The 23,178-nt window shown below is 39.8% G+C and overlaps 1 protein-coding gene across 3 annotated transcripts in view; it reads right to left on the bottom strand.

Annotated features, from left to right (window-relative positions):
• slc24a4b (solute carrier family 24 member 4b) overlaps nucleotides 1-8,195 on the bottom strand; it is a 35,972-nt gene extending 27,777 nt beyond the window's left edge. Inside the window, exons 1-2 of one of the 3 annotated variants that reach the window (XM_072362629.1) lie at nucleotides 8,009-8,194; nucleotides 7,381-7,831 (exon numbers count right to left, since the gene is read on the bottom strand). In XM_072362629.1, the coding sequence (XP_072218730.1) occupies nucleotides 7,381-7,543 (163 nt within the window). In that variant the 5' untranslated portion in view covers nucleotides 7,544-7,831; nucleotides 8,009-8,194. Of the gene's footprint in view, nucleotides 1-7,380 lie in introns of all 3 variants that reach the window. The other 2 variants (XM_072362630.1, XM_072362628.1) reach the window with 2 other exon arrangements.
• Nucleotides 8,196-23,178: the final 14,983 nt, after the last annotated feature.

The following is a 23,178-nucleotide window of genomic DNA, read 5'->3' as shown; positions in this document are numbered from 1 at the left end:
CTCCATTTTGCAGCCAAAACTAACATGGCCGCTGATGCACAGAGCATGTTTCATGACCTCGAGCATCCATGATCACGCTCATTAATCCAAACAAGGTTTGCTTTTCTTTAATCCTTTAAAAGTTCTCATTTATGTAGATGTGACATTTTCATCCAGCAGCAATAACGCATCAAAATGCAGCTGTGCCATTATGTTTTGGGGGTGAAAGCTTCATTTTTCATTAAACTCCTCTTAAGCTTCTGTAATGAGGACAGAGGAAAAAAAATAGCAGTCTCAAATCTATTATGTAAAACTCAAACACGCTGAGCAGCACTTTAAAGTTGCAGTTTTCATAAAAATGTAACCATACAAAGACAATGGAGGATTGAGGAACACGATGAAGAAAGCACTGCTGTGCGCATAGTTATGAGTCGCTCACATGAGAACACCCCGAGGACTGACAGGCTGTGTTTAATTCATATACAGCTCATTTATCAATAGTTCCCCTCTGCCAGTCTTAGATTTACAGATTATGTGATCATTGTGAAAGACTCACATGGTGTCTGCAGGTCTCTCTGAACATGTGAATGTCCCCTTGTGATCACAGTCACTGCAGCGAACTTCCCTTGGCAATTATATCCAGGAAATAATACTACTTTAAGCAGACTAAACAGTGAGACAGTCCAATAAAAATTCACCACAATTAGTTTGTCATTTGACTGATGGGAACACAAGTGTCTGAAGCTAGGCATCATAGATTTTAAGATCAATTAATTGATCTATTTTTTCACTTTATAACATTTCAGAAAATTGAGCCCTAAGGCTGCATCAAATTACCTGTTTTGTTCAGTCAAAAAGCTAAATGTAGTCAGTTTAATTTCCCTAAATGAATCACTTTGTGCAAGATTAAACTAAGAAATGTGACTTTTTTGCTTCATAAGCGACAGATTAATACATTAAGACCGATTTAGATCAATCAACTACTCCCCTTTGGCCATAGCAAATTAGAGCAGCACATTGCACTGTTCAGCATAAGCTGTGAACACAAACGCAGGTCAGGCTTTTTGGTGCAAATCCATCTAAATAATCCTGAGAGCCAGTAGACTCTGTTGACTCCTGACCATGACCTAAAACACCCATTTCAGGATGCCTTTAGAACAACATGTATAGTTCTACATTTCCATCATATCCAGCCTATTTCTCTCTTTATAGAACAATTGTCATTTTATAGGAAAAGCGCATTAACATAAGCCACGCTCGTGCAGTAAAGCATATAGATAATAGCCAGGACATTGACTAGCATCTGTGCATACAGATGTGTTTGACAGATGGACAAAGGGAAGAAATGGTGGAAAGTTCTCTAGTGGCCCTCTGAAAGAATATTTTTTCTAAAATGATCTGAACGCCCTCTTTCCCTTTTGTTTTTTCCCCACCTGACCGATCTGTGATGTTTACCAACTTTAATTTGGACCTTTGGGATTTGCCAAATATGGTTCGATTCTTGCATCATTGGCAAAGATGACCCATTCGAAGCGTCACAAAATTGATATAGACTTCAGACATGCACAGAATTGAAAATATCTTAACTTTCCATTTAAGGTTAAGATCAAATTTGGATGCACAGTCTAAGATTTTGATAAAGAAGATGTGGCCATGGTTAAAATGGGTCTAAATGTACTTTGGTGATAACGGGGCAAAAATAATTGTACATAAATCACATTTGCTTTTCTCATTGGAATAAATAGATACAGGACCTTCTGCAAGTCTCATAGGGGTGGGTCAGTAGGGAAAGAAAAAACAAAATGCAGTAAACCATTTCTGGGAGTCATCTATACCAATGGCATAGCTTTAATATTAATCTATTGCTCTTTAATACCTACAAAAGGAGTGTCAGTGCTTCCTTTATTATCCGACTGGACAATCCTTTATGAAAAGGAAATTCAGAAAAATTTCTTATTTACCGATTTGCGTGGATAAATGAGAACATGAAGGTTGAGTGAGTAGCCTCTAAAACTTCCATATCCCTTTTTAAACTACCAACCTTGATAAATATATTACATCCTATTATACTGAGGACATGATATAGCCTCCATGTAACATATTAGATGAAGTGCAGAAGCACTTTTAGTGGTGGTTACAGTACTACAGACCCATATAGCTTAAAGTGTGGTCAGATTCTCATTGCAACACTTGTTCTCCAAGTCGCTACACTTTCTCTTACCGTCTTTTCCTAACCTCACAACATTTTCCAAAGACAAAAACATAAGTTGTTTTTTTGTTTTAAGTTTCATTTTAAAATAGTTTCTACCCCTCATCACTGTCACCAATAAATCCAACACCAAAATCTCCTTTTTAAAAAAAAAAAAAAAAAAAAAAAAAAAAAGAAAACTTGAATAAAGACATTGCTGAAACATTAAGGCTTGGGTGGCCTGTAATTTTCTACTTTTAATTGACAAAATTAAGTGAATTGGGTTTTTTGGACCAATGGGGGGGGGGGACATTTTGACCAGAATTTGTATTTCACTTCACATATTAAACGGGTCTCTAGAGCAGCCGTCTTTCAACTGCAGAATATTACCAAAAACAGAAGCACTCTGTTCCAAAATTACAGAAAAATTGGTCTATGCATTTATCACATCTACCCTGAACACCAAGGCCACTTTAGCTGGTTGTCGGAACAACTCAAAAAGTGCTTTGTCGTGCTATGGGGAATTATATCAGCAGCTCAGTGTCTGTTTCAATCTGTATTTTTTTTTTTTTAAATTAAGTATTTACCAAGCAAACCTAGGAGTATTTCATTACTGAACCTTGATTTAAATGCATAACACAAGCTGGAAGTTGGTACAGCACTTTACTTGCTTCATATTTTCAGTACACCAACAGAAATATTTTCATGAAATGCCTTTCAATCCAGAAAAGTTCAACAGCCTGAAGATCAGCAGGCACTGGATAAACAGATTATACACTAGGCGACCTCAGCTGCTTCCCACAGCTCTCCCATCCCAAAGACCAAACCCTCCAGCCATCACGGCAACCTGCTCTTTTTAACCAGCTCACCATCACTCCTCTGCTGCCTCTCAACACCCTTTTACTTTACTTCAAGCATAGCTGGGATTAAATACCATCTAATGTGATGTCTAGGGATCATTGTGAATAGTTTAAAAGAAACAAACGTGAACAAGATGTGCCAAGACAAAATGAATTAGACATACAGGAATGTTTTAATTTAGATTGTCCGTCTAAATGCCATTTGTACTGGCAGTTATGTAGAACCACATGACCACAAACTACAAGATTTCTGCTTTAAAGTCTGATGTTTCCTAGACAGTTAAACAACACAGGATAAATGCATGCATGAGCCGTTCTGCAAGCCATGCTCTCATTGCAATGCGTTTGAAAACATGTGAGTCGGTCAGTACCTCTGGGCAGCCTCTTATATTAATGATGTCACTAGCTTGTGCTACATCTAATGTCTTCCCCCAGCCCATTTCCAGTGACATCTCTTCAAATTCTTCTATTTTGGCATTGTGAAGCTCTTAAAGAGATACCATTAACCCCTATTATTTATCATTAGCTTAGCAGAAATTATCACAAATCTTTAAGTCTATGAGGATTTTAGTGGGCAGGGAAATGAGAATTATCTCATTTTTAAAATAACTTTACTGCTAGAAAGCCAATTTAAAAAAAGGAAGAAAAAAAAAAGTATACCTGCTTTTTCACAGCAATACAAAATTATTTAAAATTTTGTGAAGTAAGGGTCACTTCCATTTGTGGGAAATTGTCATTTTGATCCTATCGAATTTTGAATTAAGAATACTTAAGGCGGTGATTAGTTTAGGATGTATAATAGGTCAACATTGAGAATATTCTTTTACTCGTTTATAGAGAATTAAACTCGAGTTTACACTCAAGTATTTGCTACACAACTTCACACATTGGTTATTAAGTCCAGTTACAGGTGAATATCTGCATTTTGGAAAAAGTTTCAAATTTGGACCTTTTTTGCAAAGCAAGGTTAACATATCCATGGTATGTTTTCATGAAGTGGCTTCACTAACCCTATGTAATCGAGATTATACTAGCTGGATAGCAATGCTGGTTTTCCTACTCAAGGACAACATTCACATAAAAGAAGAGATGAACAGCAACAAGGATCTGGAGGTGCACAGTCCTCACAAGAACCTACCACAATGCTTGCTGTATGACTTAAAGAATATATTCCAAATTGTTGGCAGTTTCAGTCATTGGTATAGATTTCTAAAAATCAATTCCATCCTGACAAACAAGGTTCCACTTTGATAAATATTTTGTTAAGAATATGTAATTTACAGTCCAAATATCGCTTGAACATGGCAAACACGAGATGTAGTCAGGAGGTAGAAGGATGGACTTCATTGTGGCAGGCATCAGTTCTTTAAAAGTTCAAGTCAGTTTTTCTAAACCATAAATTCTCCTTACCAATGTTGATCTTTAACATAATTAACTTTAAAGTTATCCTGAAAGGGCTGGTAAGGTCCTGTTCAACTGCAAATGTTTCTGTTATTCAAGAACCAAAATAGGCACCACTCCAATGTAGCTGCAGCAGCAACTCAGTGCACCATCTGGGCTTTATGGCCATCTTGCATTGACTTTATTTTCATGTATTCATAAATTTGTTCTCCATCTTGGAAACAGTTTCTCCACTGAGATCAATTTATTTATCAGAAACTTAATTCACTGCATAACACCCTCACCCTTTGTTTAAATCCATTCAATTCTATCACATTCCAAACTGTAAAGTTCCCCTGAAAGTGTGTGCCCAGCAAGGAAAGAGTCAACAAGATTCAAAAAGAAAAACATTATCCTGAAATTGTTTTTAATGTATTAATACCTGTGACGTCTAGTGCAAGATCAATAAAAGAAAAAGCATATATATATATAAAAAAAATAATTAAAGAGTTAGATTGAGATGCATAATGTATCCCAAACATCTTTCTCCAAATGTAACCTGGCAGGTTTGTACCCAAACCGTCACCATACCATATATGGCTACATCGAAATGTTTAATAGTTTGTGGCACATCATCTGGCACTAGTCTAGGTTGTACCACGACTAGACAAAGATAGCATATATTGGAAAACCTGTTGGGAAATGCACATTTTTCATGTGTGCATTACACCGTTTGGCAGATTCATGAAAAGTCAACCTGAAATTCCAAAAATTTCACTAACTCTGCTTTAGGGAATAATCAGGGAAACGCACTGAAAATGGAAGACGGTCGTAACTATCACACTTTAATGAGCATCAGAGACAAGCAATAATATCCTAGTAATATCATCCTCCAGCTTTGTTCGACCAGCCCAGCAGGGAGATAGACAAAGTACAACCGTCCATCAATCTTCCCATGCTGTGAGCATGCTCGCCTTCTTTTTGTCAAACACACCCCCAGCTCATTTTGCACACCTACGGCTATCACAGTCAGCCTGCTGCAGCAACCTGTCAGAGCTCTGTCCTGCCCTGCCTCTCAAAACACCTGTTCTCGCCTCACGTGAGGAGCTCCGTCACACATACATGCACTCAGCCTGATCAGTATGCGTGACGGCATGTTGAGCCCCACCCCGCATATATCACATCACATCCATCTGGACCCACCCACCACGTTATCAATCAAAAAGGTGGCCAGCACGATGTATGGGTTTTAGTGCAACATGACAAATGCTTGTTTTGATGGCTGCAAGAGGCCACAGCAATTCAATTATAGCTTTGATTATGGTCACATTTGGGTCTCTTGGTTCAGAGGACTTCAGTTTCTCCCTTCTTAAGCATGTCACCTTGAAATAGCACCACTCAGCAGCTGATGAAACAGGCTGAAAGGAAGACTTTGTCATAGGACGATCACTGAGTGCAAACTTGACCAAAGGGGGGATATTCTGACTTCCAGACCCTGCCTTTTGAGACAAGAGATTTGCTGTCGATTGTATGATATCACTCCCGAATAACCTTTTAAGCCTCTTCTTTTAATGTAATTAATAAAACTCCCAATAAATCTGTCAGAGATCTGCAGGCAGGTAGTTTGTGGTGGATTTACAGTCACTCTGACCCCAGGGGACTAAATAGTTTCAGATGTACTGATCTGGGGACAGGGTCGAAGATTTAGGCTTTTATTTGAAAGTAGGCCTACTTTGAGAGGAGATGCATCAAGCATTCGTCATGTCAAAAATAAATGCCGATTCAAATGCAGCTCCGTCTCCTATGTTGCCAAAGATGTTATTTCTCTTAGCCCTGAACAGTCTCACTGTCCCTAATATGTGAATAGTACTATCCTTGGGGTGCGTTTTGTCTAGTTAACCTTTGATCCTTGTGATGTGTCAGATATCATTCTTCACCGACAAAATGTCAAGGTTGGCCATTAGATTACGTAACTGTGTGTGAGGCTGTGTGGGATGCTCGGCCTTTGCACGAGCTCGCCGTAAGAGTTCTGACACGTGTGCACGAGAGGGCATGAGGTTTGGACTGTGTGCTTGTGCACGCGCTCCCATTCGGCACGATAGACCTATTAGAATCGTTCGTTCAGTGCAACTTGAACATTAGTCCGCCGATTAATATTGCAACATCCGGCAAAGCCAATGCAACCCAGTGTTTACACCCCCACCCCACCCCCCTCCAAGTGATCATCGGTGGCCTCTGCGTAAAAATCGGCATCCCTCGATCGCCTTGCGGAAGCGTGATCGTCTTCGTAAACCAGTGTGTGCGTGTGTGGAGCCCCAGGCCAGACGCGATGATACCAGCATTAACTGTGATCTTGAGGCTCAGTCTACTGTTACAGACGACGCGCCTGGTGCCAAAACTGCTCATTTGACAAGCAATACAAACACTAATTTCTTTATTTTTTTTATTTTTTTTTTTTTTCCCAAAAGAGGCACGAACAAAATTCTAACTCATTCCCTTTGGTCGATTTGGTTACCGGATGCTCGCGTACGCGTGGAGCATACGGTGTATGTACCGTAATTATGAGCCTGGCACTAAATTTTAAAACGTGCCGCTGCCACGACGCGCACACTGCGGCATACAGGCTCCCACAGTGAGATTTTTAAAATGCTGTGATCCGACAACAACATGTGCAGCTGACTTTGCCCAGTGAGTGATCTGACCAGAAACACCAAATGCACGATCTTTTGAATCATCTACTTCATCAACACGGAAAGGACAGTCTGATCGATTGTATACAGATGTTCCACAGAGGAAAAACCGGTTCTCATTTCAGAATTTAATTGTTATCATCATTTGCCCTTGACATTACAGCCTGCTGGTTCGTTTCTGTGATCAATGTGAGGTACCTCAGTGATGACAATGTGTGAGCATGATTACACTGCAGATGTCCTCAGCTCTCTGTACCCCGGTGGATTTCTTCCCATCACTCACCTGTCTTGGTTAACAGCGCCGACATGCTCCATGCCACGAAGAGGACACTGCAGATAAAGCACACCTGGACGAATAACATCTCCCGCCTCTTGCGAACTTTAAAGATCTTCGCGATTATTGTCTTTTTGGACGGGCTCACGGTGTCGGTATCGTCCCGCTCCATGCTTCGCAGCTTGTTCAGCCGGCGGCCACTTTTTGCGTCCTTGAGAGCCGAAGTAACTGCCGCCCCGCTTGCCTCTTCACACGGAGCACAGCCGGAATGTGGTCCTCATTTCAAGCCGTCCAGACTGCAGATGGGGAGTAGTGAAGCGGATAGTTTCCCCCTTTCTCGTCTCCGCCGCTAAGAAGATGCCTTTCAGCTGCTGGGACTGGTGAACAGGGGCAATGACACGGCGGTCAAATTCCGATGTAGGTGTCCAAATCAATTCAGCAAGGCTCCTGAATTTGGATTCTGTAAGAGGATGAGTGTTAGAAGGGATCTCATTGCAACATGCATCCTGTCCCAACATGCATATCAGCTGCACTATTCTCTATCCGCTGTGTAGTTTTCTGTTTAGCATAAGATGCGTCAGTGTCCAGTCACAAACGTGAAATCTCTCAGCTGCGCCGTATCGCAAATCCTACGCACCTGCGCCTGTTAAGTGAAACCAATCTGTGCTCATCAAGGTTAATTGTTAAATTCGGGCGGCCGTCGTGCCGTTCGCCTCCCCCTCCACATGAATCCCTGTTCAGAGCAGAGCAGCCGTGCTGGTGATGAGAGCGGACTATAAGCTGCGCCCTTCACCCCCTCCACCTTCACTGAGACTGGGCTCTTTTAACTTTCCTGACAACTGCGTGTGCAAACAGTGTGAAAAATCTTCATTCCTTTATCTCTCCATTGGGAAAGCACCGGACAGGCCAACATCGATCACCCCGGACCCTGGTGTCCTGCGATCTTTCACATTATTTGCTATAGCCTTGATGTCATTAGGCTGCAACCCCTTTAATGCTACTTACGAAAAAGCCTAAACAAAATAAATAAATAAATCTGTTCATATTCCTCTACTGCTTTAATATGAAATTAAATCCAGCATCTCCCTGGGTTCTTAGCACACACCCTTTAATAACTGGTCTATCCTGCTATCCTCATTTTGATATCACGGTGAATAATTGAGGTTATAGATCCTTCAGCTCACTGGCATCAATGCCTCAGCCCCTACTCAAATCTAAAACCATGAAATACATTCTAATGACCTGAAGGGTTTCTTGTGCCAAGATTATAATGGCTTTCGTTTTTTGCTCTTCAGAGAATTACTTCACATAAACAGGGCTGTTGGAATTGTATATACCAGAAATTAATAATCTAATAGGGACTTTTATGTCAGTGGTCAATTAAATGTGAGTAAAATATGCCCTACTGTGAGTGATGATTGTAAAGCAGTCAGTTAAGAAAAATGTAAATTCAATAAACATGAAAGAACATGGGGATTTTTTATGATACACATGTCAATTTCCATACAATAATGAGTTGAATTGGATTTGGGTTCAACACACTCCTAACAAATGTTTGATAGTTGGCAGCCCTACAAGTGTGTCACCAACACACAGGCCATCTGAGCACTCTGCAGAGTCCACTGGGCCCTGTGTGAAGGATGTCTCACCTGGATCTGTCACTCTGTGTGATAGGTAATGATAGGTGGCAGCTATTCTATGGAATACAAAGTGCAAGCAAAGATCAATATGTGATTTAATGTTGAGTTAAAGATAAAGCACCACATTAATGTCATCCGTTATTGTCTCCACCAACACATGGAACAGTGTGATTTGAAGTTATATTTGTTCAAAAGTTCCCATGAGTACATAAAACTTTGTTAATGGTGAGAAAAGCCCTTTTCCCCTCATAGATATGACAAAAACAACAACAAAACAGAAACGTTTCAGAAACACACCCAAATTTATACTCAACATAGCAACAGAACACATTAATATTTTAGGAAATGAATAAACAAAAATCATAACTATTCACAAAACAGTTTATTTTCAGGTGTTTATCGTTGGGCTCTGTAAAATATAGCTTGCTTCTGTATCTTGTCTTCTAAAATGCTGTTCTTTATGTTTTACTCATTGTTTTGTTTTCTGAAATGTTTGAGTTTGGTTTTGTTGTGTTTTAATAAGTAATAACTAATAATTGTTTTTTAGGGGTATGTATTTTGCTTTGTCAAATGTTGTGTTTTGCATCTCAAGACTACTATATGTTTCTGCTTTAAAAGTCTTTGAACAAAATGAAGAAAATGTTTCTATTTTTGCCAGGAGTTTGCTGAGAACATCAGTTTAGCTTTAGTAGAATTAGAGATAAATATCAAGCCAAAATTTGTCCAAAGGCAATAATCAAATAAACTCCAACAACCAACACCTCTTAAGTTCACTAATTAACAAGTAAACCTGTTTTCTGAGTTTTATTGAATGCGGTAAGTCTTTGGTGGTTATGAGTGGCCCTATTGCTAAACTAATCTGTTGGCTGTCGCTTCATATTGCCCGTACAAGCAAAATATGGGCAACAGTCTTCTCTGTCCTACAAGAAAATGCCAAACTATTTCTTCAACATTTCAGTGCAACTTTTTTCCTACAGTTAAAAACAACACAGCAGTGTTGGAAGATTTGTACGGCTGCATAGTGCAGGCTGCTCCTGCTGCCTCCAGGCCTGCTGCAGGTCACCTTTTCTGCCAAGATAACAGACAGGAAATCTGCCTCAGACTAACAGCTGTCTACACGCTCAGGTTGACAAAGCTGAAACAGTATGTCAACATTTCACCATCACCACTGCTTTCCACTTAAACAAAAACAGCATGTAAGGGTCAAAAGCCCTCCACCTCGTGTAAACGACGGTTATGTAAGGTCAGGACTGTCTCTGTTGGTACAGAACAAGGCAGTCCTCCAAAATCATTAACCATCATTTCCAAGAAGCATCCAAGATGCTGTGTGAGGGGTGAACATGGAAGGCGTTGCAGGTCATTAGTCAGGGCTTTTCTGAATCAGAAGCCAGGTCTTGTCCTTATGCAGAGATTTGGTCTTCTGCATGCACACAAACACATCAACATGTGTGACTTGTGGCCATGCCAAGGGATTAGTCCCGTCCAGGCCGCAGCCTACACAGAAGGCAGGAAATCGGGGAGCTGCGCCAAGGCCTGCTTACAGAGATTTAGCTGGTGCTTTACACTCCCTGCCTTGGTCAAACTTACACTGTCTTCTTTGCTTTCTGCAGGTTCCCGTGAAAAACTGCAGCTCTGCAGCACAGATAAAAAGGAGTGTTTTAATGTAAGCATATGTTAAAACAAGCAGTCGGCATGATGGTAATCTGTTATTTGATCTAAATGCCAAACGTGTCATATCCTTGTGGTGCACACCACTAATGACTTGATGACAAGTGCTTTAACAATGATTGTTGCACAACAATTTCTATTTGACTCAGCACTGCTCACTTTAGCTTCCAACTACATTATTTCTGTGATGATTCATCTTGTTTATTCACTGGTGTAACACTCTGATTAAGATCCAGTTTTAATAGCCTGTGCAGCAGAACCAAGACACAGTTTACATAATGTTTTTGAAATTGTGAAGATATTTTATCGGTGTGAGATCTACTTTATATGCTTATGTACCAAGTTATACAGTGAAGAGGCATTTTCTCCTGAAGCTGTCAGAGTTTCATAGTCTAAGACCCATAGTAGTGAATGGTAAGAAATTGCAACTATGTATCATAATAATATATATAATAAATTTGAAATTCAAATTCTCATTAAATTAGTCATGTAAGCTGACTTGTGAATCAGTTCAGCTTTGAAATGACATAGTTTTGTTTTTCAAGTTCACTTTTCTGCATCTTTTGATCGTACCTCGTTGATCTTCTTTAGCAAATGGAGTTCGTCCAGCTTTTTACATTTCCATTCATTTTTCTAGCACTTCAAAGGAAAAGATGTATGACTTATGAAGTAAGAATAGTGCATTCTTCCTCTCCTGTTTCTCAGAGTGTCTGTGGGTTTTGTGTAAAAGCAAAACAATAATGTCTGGGGACAGTGGCATTATATTACACTCAGAGTTATGACTCCGAAATAGAATGAATATTAAATATTGATGGATTTCAGGCGCAGCCATTGTTTATTTTTGAAGACTTGGTCATTAAGAATATACAGTTCCAGACAACTACACAAACTCTGTGTCCCGATGAGCCTCAAGTGATATGATCAAAAAGTAGTAGCAGTAGCAATCCCACAATAATAGATGGATGGACACATCCTTTTGACATTTTAAGAAGGTTTGAATCCACATGTGAGACTTTTTGTTGAACATTGCCTGGTGAAACATGTTTATCCATAAATCCATGAATCCAGTCATACCGCCTTCCTCCCTTTTAGTCTGGCCATTAATAAATGCCTATAAATTCATGTGAATCCATATCCCACACAATAATTATCATCCCCTCCATACAATTTGGTCATGACTGCATACAGTACTGTGCACAAGTTTTGAGCCATTCTTCATTTACCTATGTATTGCCAGGAATGTAATGTATCAAAACATCATCAATATAAATGGAAATTTAATATTAAAGACAATTGCAGGGTCATATTTTAATTTTTGATATGAGCACCTTTATTCTTTAACACAGTCTGAAACCTCTTGGACAAGCCCTCAAGTAATCTTTAAGAAAAGTTCTCCAGGCTTCTTCAAGGACATCCCAAAGCACCTCTTTGGATGTTGGCTGTCTTTTATTCTGGTCTCTATCAAGATGATCCCACACTGCAATAATGTTGAGGTCCAGGCTTTTGGGGGGATTAATCACTTCATAAGACCTATTACCAATGATTTTCCAGTCCAGTTATTTTGCCATTTGTCATACCTCACAATGTGCATTCTGAGATGACAAGTTTTCAGCTAATTGCTCCTCGGTAATCACCTTGTTGGTGATAAAATATTATCTTGTGTCTTTTAAATTGTGTTATTTTTAACATTTTCATGGATGCAACTAAATAAATGACAACGAATCACGTGTCTTTTCACAGCCTGCTCGTAACAAAGTTACTAAAGATACAATTCAAAATTGGTTCTTTCCTAAGTTGTCTGTTATGTGTAGACTTAATACACAATACATTCCTCTGAAAATGAGCATGTAAAAGAACCAGACTATCAAATATCAAAGGAAAAACGTTGAAAGATCAAAAGGGACCATTCAGTGACATTATTTCCATGAGTCCAGTTATTTTTCTTATTTAAGATTATTAAGATGCTTTTACTTCCAGGTTAAGCCTACAAGTTTGTCACTAAAATCCTATTTTGAAAAGTTAGTCCCTTCTGTTCCCTTGTCATACAATACAAAGGGAGAGAAGGTCAGCTGAATCTGTCAGACTGTCAACATTTAGTGTTTGCATAATGGCTACACTCTCCGAAGCCCATGTATAAGTGACTCACATGTTGGATAAAGATGACACTGAGCCAGAAATAGAAATCTGTACCTTTCTTTAATGCACCGTTGGCATTGTAGCTAATATTTGATTAAATATCTGAAGCAAGAAAACAGATGGAGGGCAAAAAATCTCCATTTTTCTAAACTATTGTCTATCCTACTTGGACAAATGGTGGGTACTAACAGTACAGTAAAAGCATGGTGTGCCTGTACACACACAAGAAATTTCTGTAAAAAATACTAATTTCACTCCTTGCAAAAGTATCTCAGCCGACTGCAGGAAAAATAAAATATTCATTATGAGTGTTGCACTTTCTTCGGCTGCACCGCAGGTTTATTTGTATGCCTGCTCAGGTATGAAGCGTAAACAGGATGGAATAGAGCAACAGAGAGTTCTGTCTGTGTATTCTGGAGGTAGCCGTCAGCTCTCCTGTTCTCCTCATCTAACACAACATGAAAACTCGCCTGTACAGCTGTTGACAACATGAGGCAACTCAGTCAATCCCAGAAACACACAGCTTTTTAATGTATGCAATAGGTTTCATGCTCCAAAAAGCAGTAAATTGATCATTTATGTATGTTTCATGCCCACTGAGGTCAATTTATTGCTTTACCTTTTGAAAAATCAGTTACATAATTCATAATAGGTGCTAAAATGGTGTACAGTTGGTGGCCTCTGGCAAAGGTTTAATAGAGTAGAAAAATTGTCCATTTGACACTTGCATAATGAATTCAGTAGAGGCATGAAGTGGACAAAATCCCACGATTCTTCCACTTAGTGCGGTTGCCAGTATATTGATACTGCATTAGGTCATGTGAGGTTCTAGAGTTTTGGCTTAGATGGTGGCAGAAGGTGATTGTTCATCTCTGTGGTGATGTTAGAGGTTTCTCCAACTTCTGAGGAAGACCATGGGATGTTAGTGAAAATATAGGGGTCACTTTGGGTTTAAACTCAAAGTTCAAGAACAAAGTGTTATTACTGCAGGGTGTCCATGTTCTTTTGTCCACTCCCTTTACATGACCAGTGTTATATAACATTAAACATGCTTTTGTGATAGTAGAAGAAATACACCTGAATCAAAATTGATAAAAACATTTTACTTGATACTTTTATGTTTATAACCCCATAAGATGCGTCATTTTCAATTTTCTACCACAAAACTCATTTCACAAATTTTTTACCCGCCTCATACAATCCATTGTTAATTTAACAAAAGAACAGCCCCATTCCTTTGTACATCAATTCAGCTTTACTAAATGCTTGTAGTCATTTCAGCATGGGCATCAAGTTGTATGAAATTGAATTAAATTATTTGAAAATTCAGCATACAGCAGCTTTAGTATAAGATAAAGGCTGTTTATAGCTGAGTGAGACTTAACCTTTTGTAATGAGCGACACATAAATAACTTCATTATTCTTTTGTCTGCAGGACAGAAAAGGATGGGTAGAAAGGCAAAGAGCAACCTTTTCCCCTTGCAAGTAGAGTGGAGAGTCCCATTCAGACTGACCACAGTGGTTATGCCAGCAGAAACATGCAGCCCATTCATTCTGGGAAGATAGCATCAGAGCTGCAGAGACAGCCTGCAAAGTCTATATTAATGCAGGAAGCAGGGCTCTGAAACAGAGGACAAGTGAGGGTGAGTTCTTTCAGAGTGATCACTTGAAGCCAGGGTAGGAGGGGGAATGTAATAAAATCATCAAGCCAGTAGATTTCCCTGCTGTGTGATTTCATCACCCTGTACACCCTCTTACTGGACACAAAAGTTATAGGCACTGAGTAGGAGGACAATGAGTTGGAGTTGTTAATGTCATAATCTCATTATTCACAAACAGGCATGAGGAGTGAAATATGCTTTTTCATGAAAAAAAAAAATCAAGGTGGTCTCCATCATATATCAAGTTCATCAGATTAGTCACATGAGTGCTTGGCTTGCATGCAGTTTTCATTGCACAGTTCTGTACTGCTTGCTGTATTGGGAACATGAGTTCGTTCACACTGATAAGTACATGCTATACAATATGAGTACCCAGATATGTCTACTCTCGATGGTCATCACCTTGTCTATGTAGTGAAAGACTTATGACAAACAACAAAATTTTAGCCTGTAAAAGGTGGTAAATTCATCAGTCCCAATGGCTATGTTAATGCGGGATAGCATGTTGTTGTATGTGTTGTGGCATTGGTGTCATTTCTTCTGTTTTTAGCTGTTAATAACTGCAAAACTAAGTAGCATAACGCTTGCAGTCAAATGTTGCAGTTGTCATTTCAAGTAAGTAATTTTTAACTGGGGTTTGGTGTCAGACAACAGAACCTGATAAAGGTTCTTGCACTGTAAATGTGATGTATACACAGTGTACTATATGAAAGTTTGTTTATTGAACAAGAGAGTTTAGAGATTCAATTACATGCAATCCAATGCAATGCTTCACAATTTAAATGAAAATCAACCTAATCCCTACCAAAATGTAATGGGTTCTTATTATAATGATACTCCAACTCTCCACAAGTTTAAGAAAGTTTGCTAGTTTTTGCATAATCTTGTCCCTTTAGCCAGTTTCAGTAGCCAGGAAAACCCTGGCCTCTGCCTTTGACTGCTGCCAAATCCATTTCACTAGACCCTATCAATTGAGGTGGTTCAGGTATCTGGTCAAATACCTTCTAGATACCTCCCTGGAAAACTGAGAGGAGAGAGAGAGAGAGAGAGGAGTTCTACTGGGAGACGCCTTGTTGCAGACCCAGGACTCACTGGCAAAATCATTTCTCTCAGCAGGCTTGGGAACATCTCAGCACTGATGAACAAACAAGCAAAAACACAGCAGTAATCACATACTTCTGACTCATTTCACGCCTTAGCAGAAGAAATAACTGAAATTAGATACAGTGCTGGTTCTAACTAAATGTACAGCTCAGTCTTGGAAGTTGTAAGATTCTTTTGTGAGTCCAAAACCTTCATTAAAGTACCTAAAAAGTACCATTGAAGACTTGAGAAAATCAAGTCCAAGTCCAAGTCAAGTCTGAAGTTTCTAGTTTTACATTTAGATCTTACCAATAATGTCATGCAGCATGTGTTCCTTACAGTAATGCGTTGCAACTGTGTGTATCTCAGATTAATGATTGAGATTCTAATCGCCAGTGACCCAATGGCAGAAAATCTGGAACACAAACTAGATCAAAGGGGTAACAAAACATGTCCTGGCGAAAAAGCCTCTGAGGGACTCGGGACCTTGTGGAATTTATGGGAATCCATGCACAAACAAAATCATGATTAGGTGACGTGTATTATTATACAATCAAAAAGCCAGTTTTGTAGGAGGGGATTCTTTTTAAATCTAAATCTTAAAAACCTTTTCTAATACAGTTTGTTTTGTACTGTCATGCTGCAATTTTACTGAAAAACCTTGTTTGATGATTGTTACAGCCCTGGTTTGAACCTTCAAAACATCTCAACAAGTCATTCATTGTTGGGAACAATTAAGGAAAGTACATTGGTTCTTTGTTTACAAATGGAGACTTGGGTTCTATTTCTAATTGAAAACGGTTATATTCAGTCGAGTCATCTATATGGTTTTTTTAATCCTCTTTTCAACTAGCTAAAATGTAGTTTTATCATAAAAAAACAACAACTCATAAATATGGATACTTTACAGGCTGTGTGCTGCAAGCAATAGGCTTTTAGGACATCATTAATGTGAGTAGTTGTATACATAAATGTAAAATATGTAATTGGGCTTACTGCTCTAATGTGCATGCACAAGTACTATGGGATTACAGCCTCGACTGCTGCTAAAGAAGACATGCCTCCTGCTTTTCTATTATGAGGAATATAAGCCTGTGGTACAGTAAGCACACAAACAGCACTATGAATATGATTCCTGTTGAAACCATTGTTTTTCTTACTGGAAATCTAGATAATAATAATTTTTTACCACTTCTGAACATCTTATCGGCGAACGTGGTCAAAATTTAAAAAGAAATACTTACAGGGATCGAATATTTTTAGGCCTAATATATTTCTCACATCAGACCATTTTCAGTTACCTAAATCTGGTTCAAGTCTTAAGTCCTCAGCAAAATGATATGTGGGTGACAAAGCTTTAGGCTATTCACTAGATTTGGTGTCTTTTCCCATGGTTAGGCAATATCTGAATTTGTCTGGAACAGCAAAACCTCACTTATGCTGTTCTACAAGAAAGCAGAGAAGATTGGACCTTCTGTTTGATCTGGAATCCAAACTGAACTGCTTGAAGATAAACAGTTATAGGGCTGAGTCACTTCTCTGGATTCACACTCATGAGTCTGGCCACTACTAGTTTTCATGTCAACATCTTTCACCGCTGATGATTCACAGCCTTATTACACCTCCCTGTGGCATGCTATAGACGTCCTGAGTTTAGCAGAGACGTCTGTAGGGGTAAACACTGGAAGCTAATCTTCATTGTGTTGTCTGAGCTCAAATTAATCATCGGCAGGGTGTCCTCACAGCTCTCAAGGTGGTGTCAGCCAAGTCACATCAGATAAGGCCGGCTCCCTCTGATATGCTGAGTGGAAAGAGCAGGCCAGCCAGGTTGCTTTCTGCTGACTGGCTGGAACTACATGTCAGTCTGTGTGCAGTTTGCTAAGAGGCCGTTGCTGCCTTCATCCAAAGGCTTGTTTCCTGATCCTGTTGCCTGCATCGCCTCAAGTTACGAACAACCAACCAGCCAGGTTTGTTTTGCTCCAAGAGGAGAAGAATGTGATGTTTGTACTGAAGCCAAGCAAAACAATCTCATGTGATCTGTATCAATGCCCATTCACACACACATGATCATTAAAACAGCCACATCTCTCAGCAAGGGACTCAGCCAGGATCAATCCAAACAACAAATGCACCCAAAAAAAGCATTGTTTCATCAAAAAGGCAGCATGGCAGCTGCTGTTTTGTGGACTGTGGATAATCTGGCAGCAAGTGCCTTCATGGATTTATGCTTGTGAGCATTCCTGCTTTGTGGATGAGTGTGAAGAGCAAGTTGCATAAGAGGATCACCACCGTAATGGTGTAATTCAGGATTCCTGCTCGATGGGTCTTTCTGTGTGTATCTTAAAGAGTGGGTAGACACAAGTGGTTCCTTTACTGCAGGACCATTACCACAGGATTAAAATAAAACATAGAGTATTAGATATACAAGAACCTCAGGGGGAGTTATTAAGTGAGGAGTATGAGATAGACAAAGGGGGAGAGAATCAAAATGGGAAATGGGAAAAGGACTTTCAGCTTTCTTCCTGAGGTATTCAAAAACCTAAAACTGCATTTTGGACATTCAAAAAACATAGTCATCTCTTAAAATCTACTTATAAGTCTTCTGTTGTCTTGATGTGCATACAATCACAAATCAAAGTGAATGAGACCAGTTATGGTTGCTGTTTACCTCCTCAGGATTCCCAAAAATACCAATAATCACCAAGAAGCTGAAGCCTTATATGGGAAACTTTTTTACATACGGTATATATAAAATGTGAAATACTGTAAGACAAAAAAAAAAATCAGCATTTTTGTATCTTCCCTAACACTCAAGTGTTTAAACTTTCTTTTTGAGCTCATTGTTTGAGAGACCAACAATTAGGATCCTTTCATACCTGATGCGACATCTGCCCAGCTCAGTGCTGTGTTTAGTGCACTGGTCAGCAGAGTAGCAGGGTACAGAGCAAAGTAGGCAGAGTTTTCTAAACTTCAAGCTTGTTTGTTTGCATGTGTTGTTGGCAGGCAGGGAGCTCCCCGTTTGTATGCATTGTCTATGCTGCTAGAAAGGAAGCTGCAGAGAAGAAAGTGTCCTGAATGTGTCAATCTGAATGTGTGCTGTGCTCTCAGACACTGGCCCTATGGGGACGGGAGGAATCACTGCAACGTTCTGCCATGGAGTTCAGGTAATTCACACACACAATATCAGCTTTTCCTCTGGTTTGCCTTCTGTGCATGGATTGATGCCCTGCATCTTTTGGCTACGCAGATGTTCAGTGCAACACGTCACAGTCAAAGTTCACAAGCTGACTACACTGCACTTTGCTTTGCGCAGTGACAAACCATCTTCATGTGTGGCAATCCATTAAAATTAATGTGTTTCACAGTAAGGCATTACCGTCATGGTGTTTGGTCCGAAAGGGCCATTAAAGGGATTTAGGTTTAGGTATTCAGGTTTCTGTGTCTTTATCTGCAAAGTAATTGTGATTCTCCAGACGCCTACACGGTCATATACATACTATCTTTTGGCCAACTGTGCTTCCAGTCTATAGCTATATGTTCAGTTTGTAGTACTTTGTCTAGGTGTGGATAATGCTGACTCTCCTGCAAAATCTCTCCTAAAAGCAAGCGTCCATGTTGTTCTGCTGCTTTTTGTCTTCTTTGTCAGGTATGTTGTTTTTCAAAATGGAGATTTATCCAGGCGCAAGCGTCATCATTGTGCACCATTCATACAATTCCAATATTTGGACTGCATGCAGTTAGCTGTAGAAGCTGTAGAACTGGTGGATCCTCACAGATTGGTGAAGATGACTAAATTTGCATCACCCACGCCTCACAGTTCAGCACAAGTGCAAAGCATTATTTCCCTATTAGTGTTGTATAGATTGTGTGTAGTGCACTTCTGCTGTTGAGATTTTCCCTTTTTTGAGTTGTCATGAATATTTCTAAAAGTTTTTTTCTAAGAAAGTAAATTTTTCTTATTTCAGCATTCTCTCAGACTTGACTGCTCCCACACACAAACTGCAAAACAGCCAGCAATGCACATACTGAATCTGTGTGGGAATGTGTTCATGTGACAGCTTAACCCTGACTGACTTTACATCATACTTCATATTCTTTGAATCTTTGCATTTTCTTTGTCACCTCTCACATTTATATTTACTTACTAGGCGGGTTCCCATCAAAGCACACCACCCAGAGATGTTCCATGAAACTAATGTCCAAGTAATTTAAACCAGCAAAACACTATAAAATTGTGTCTGCAGGTACATAATATCAATATTTGCAGGAAGAGGCTTTGCCAGGTGAGTAAATTACGAGAGAAATATTTGTTCTTTTCAGCTCTTTACTAATACTATGCTCATGAGCAGCAGCATTAAGATAGCACTGACTACAGCATAGCTGGAGTTATATAGGTGTTGACACTGCTCCTAAACTTCAACCAGTAAGTGCCCTACAATAAACAGTTTTCATTGTCTTTTTAAACATTAAGATGAAAACAAAAGGTCCGTGTTGGTTTGATTTTATCAAATTGTTAAAATGTCCAGCAGTTGTCATGACGTCGAAGAAGTGCAATTAATTTACAGCCTGTGCTTAATCTCAGAAACAGTTTTTTTTTTAAAAAGAAAAAAGATGTAAGCAGGACATTATGAGATTTCTGTGCCTCATGCTATGTTTTAATATTGTGTGGTTTCATAGTTCCCCTTTTCACATTATTACACTGATGTCGTTGGCATTAAGTGGTCTGCTTAGTAAAGAGACCAGGAATTCAAAAGGGATTAAATTCATTCATCCTCCAACCCGCACAGATGAATGGACCAAGATGGTCTCTCTTTGAGTGCAGCTTTGTACCAGCGACTTCAGAGTGAAAGGCACAACAGTAGTCACCATGGAGTCAGGATATGGAAATATGATTTTACGCAGACTGACAGATTGACAGTGCACTTGTTGAGTTGAAAGCAGGTCTCTTGGTGGCCTCCAGGGGGCAGAGTGGCCTCTGTGCCCCCAAGGCGAGTCTGCCTTGTGCTGTGGGCTTAGCTGCTCGTTACATTAAAACAGGGGCTTCTGTGACAGAGTCAGCATTATGAAAGCTAAGAGGATTAGCTGATGGACATTTCTGGCGTTGCTGGTCAATTATCAAAATGAAAAGCAGTGACTGGGCAGAGCTGGCATGCTCTGTGGCACAGAAGAGCTCTTCCTCATCTGCTCTAACTCTCTGTCTCCCAGCTTCTGTCTGTAACAGGTTACTTAAGTTCAGGACAAGGATGGAGGGGGGCAAATAAATAAAGGCATCATTGGTGCTTTCCTGAACATGAATGTCTATGTGTGTGCGTGAGAGAGCCACGGATTAAAAAAGAGCATTTAAATTTTAATGTTTCTAAAGTGCAAAACTGTATGTTACGCAACTGTATAAAAACAGTCCTGCACGTCATCTGGCCAACCAAGCTGAAGCCTAACTCCTCCATCTCCACACATACACGCTCCCATAAACTTGCTTTCACTATTCAAGTATGTGTGGGTATGCACCCCCCTGTGATGGCCCCGCATGCTATCATAGTAGGTGGAGTCTCCACCACAATCATATCACACTCTGCGAATGTGTGATGCTGGAGAGTTGGAGGCGATGAATCGGAGCTGTGGGGAGGAGGTTTGTTTTGGTATATTCATAAAAGTGGTATTCCACAGATGCCCGTGTTAAAGATCTACCCTTGGGATTCACACAACGCTCCAAAGGTAATCAGTCAAGTCACAGTGCCAACAATGCGGCAGCAGGCAAATCACACAAGATATGACACCCCCCCTCCCCCTCCGTCCTCAACACACCTCGCCTGTCAACCAACTTTCTAATACGGCAGTTATACATCAGTGGGGAACAGCAGAGGTTAGACTTCATATCTTTGTGTGCCTGAGAAAGATGAGAAAACAAACCGCTGAACCGTTTCACTATTTCTACCCTGGCACTAACAGCCAGGGAGGCTAACAGGTTTTTTTTTTTTTTTGAGAGATGGTTTCTTAAATAATGCAGCATTAATCCTGGCTGACTACAGCAGGCTGAATTATATTCAGTCCCAGTTATCACTTCAGGGACAATGTCATCTCATCACTGTATTACAGATGGCCCTGCTGCATGGACAGATTTGATATGGGTATTCATAGGCTGGTTGGATCCAGCTGAAAAATGGCTCCATCTGGTGTTACTGCAGTAGCTCGTTGACTACGTTGAATGCGGGAGCACATGTAATACATAATTCAAATGAACAGAGGTAGAATTTTAACAGTTTTTGGAGATTTGAAGATTGTAACTGAGGACATTTATTTTAAGGGGATTGCCATCAGTGTTTTACATAAGGTACCAATAAGTTGCTGCAACAAAGAAAGTCAGGCCTCTCTATTTTGTGCCTGTTACACCTCAGTGTTTGTTTGGTTTTTTTGCATTGCGCTATTACGTGTCTTTTGGGACTTCCACAAAAAGCAGTTTACACATCTCAAGGGTTTGGCACTGACATAACATATGAAATCATGTGAGCAGTCCCCTATGGCTCCAGAGCTTTGTGAGGCTACAAATGTGTTGCATGCTGGGAGGGAGGACATTGTATTAGAAGGTCAAATTATGATATAATCCAAAAGCTGCACTGTCACCTTTTCCAGCAACCAGGAGCTTTCCCCCACTGCCCCCTCAGTTTTGATGGAAGGAACTAGGGACTAAAAGGAATTCCAGGGGAGAAATCTCAGCTCCAGTTGGGAGGTTGTACTTTTGAGATTACTCTGAACTTTTGGGGTCCAGCTTGCAGAGCTGAACATTGCTGACTGGTCAAGTACTCCCAGCATTTAATTTCAGCATTTTCTCTCAATAATCTCACAATTTATGACAAAAGAATATCAGTCCTTTTCCATTAGAGCCCCCATTACATGGAACTCTTTGCCCCTTGAAACCTTGAGATCTCTTCGTAAAACGACATCTGATACATTTATCACAGATCTTATTATTGCGGCCCTAACTCACATTATCCCTTCTTGTAAAACCCTTTGTAACATTATCAAGATAAAATCTACACAAACAATACTTCATTGTAATTATTATTGTTATTGTCATTATAAAACATTCAACCAATAAAACATTAATCTCTAGAGATTTCACAGCGATTACGCACTAAAACACAAAACAGTGAATGGAGCTGATGAGCACTTCCTCATGTTTCACAGCTGTGAAGAATCAGAACCGACCTCGACCTGCGGTGGTCTGGCAAGCTCCAGAATATACTGCTTCAATTGTGACAAGAGAGCAGTGATATCAGAGCAATAAAATGTTTATCTCTGGTCTTTTCACAGCAGTTATGCTCTGAGACAACTAAAAACAACTAAACTCCATGGAAACGTGGAACATGGACAGACTTTAAGTTCATATAGATGAGGCGCATTTCTTTGTTTGGAGGCTGCTCTGATCACCCGATCGGTCCTGAGAGCCCACAGAGGACCATAGAGGAAGCAGCGATTATGATAATTAAGATGTGATTAGAGTAATTGCATGTGAAAGCATGTGAACAATTACACTGTCAACCGACTATAGGGGTTCATGGTTAAAAGTATATTCCTTGCTTAACTATGCACACCTGAGACAAACACACTAAAAACTTATGTAT

This window comes from Leuresthes tenuis, unplaced genomic scaffold, assembly GCF_036924035.1.
Source record: "Leuresthes tenuis unplaced genomic scaffold, fLeuTen1.0.hap1 SCAF_13, whole genome shotgun sequence".
NCBI classification, from domain to species: domain Eukaryota; kingdom Metazoa; phylum Chordata; class Actinopteri; order Atheriniformes; family Atherinopsidae; genus Leuresthes; species Leuresthes tenuis.
This window is presented reverse-complemented; position numbering and strand designations above follow the sequence as displayed.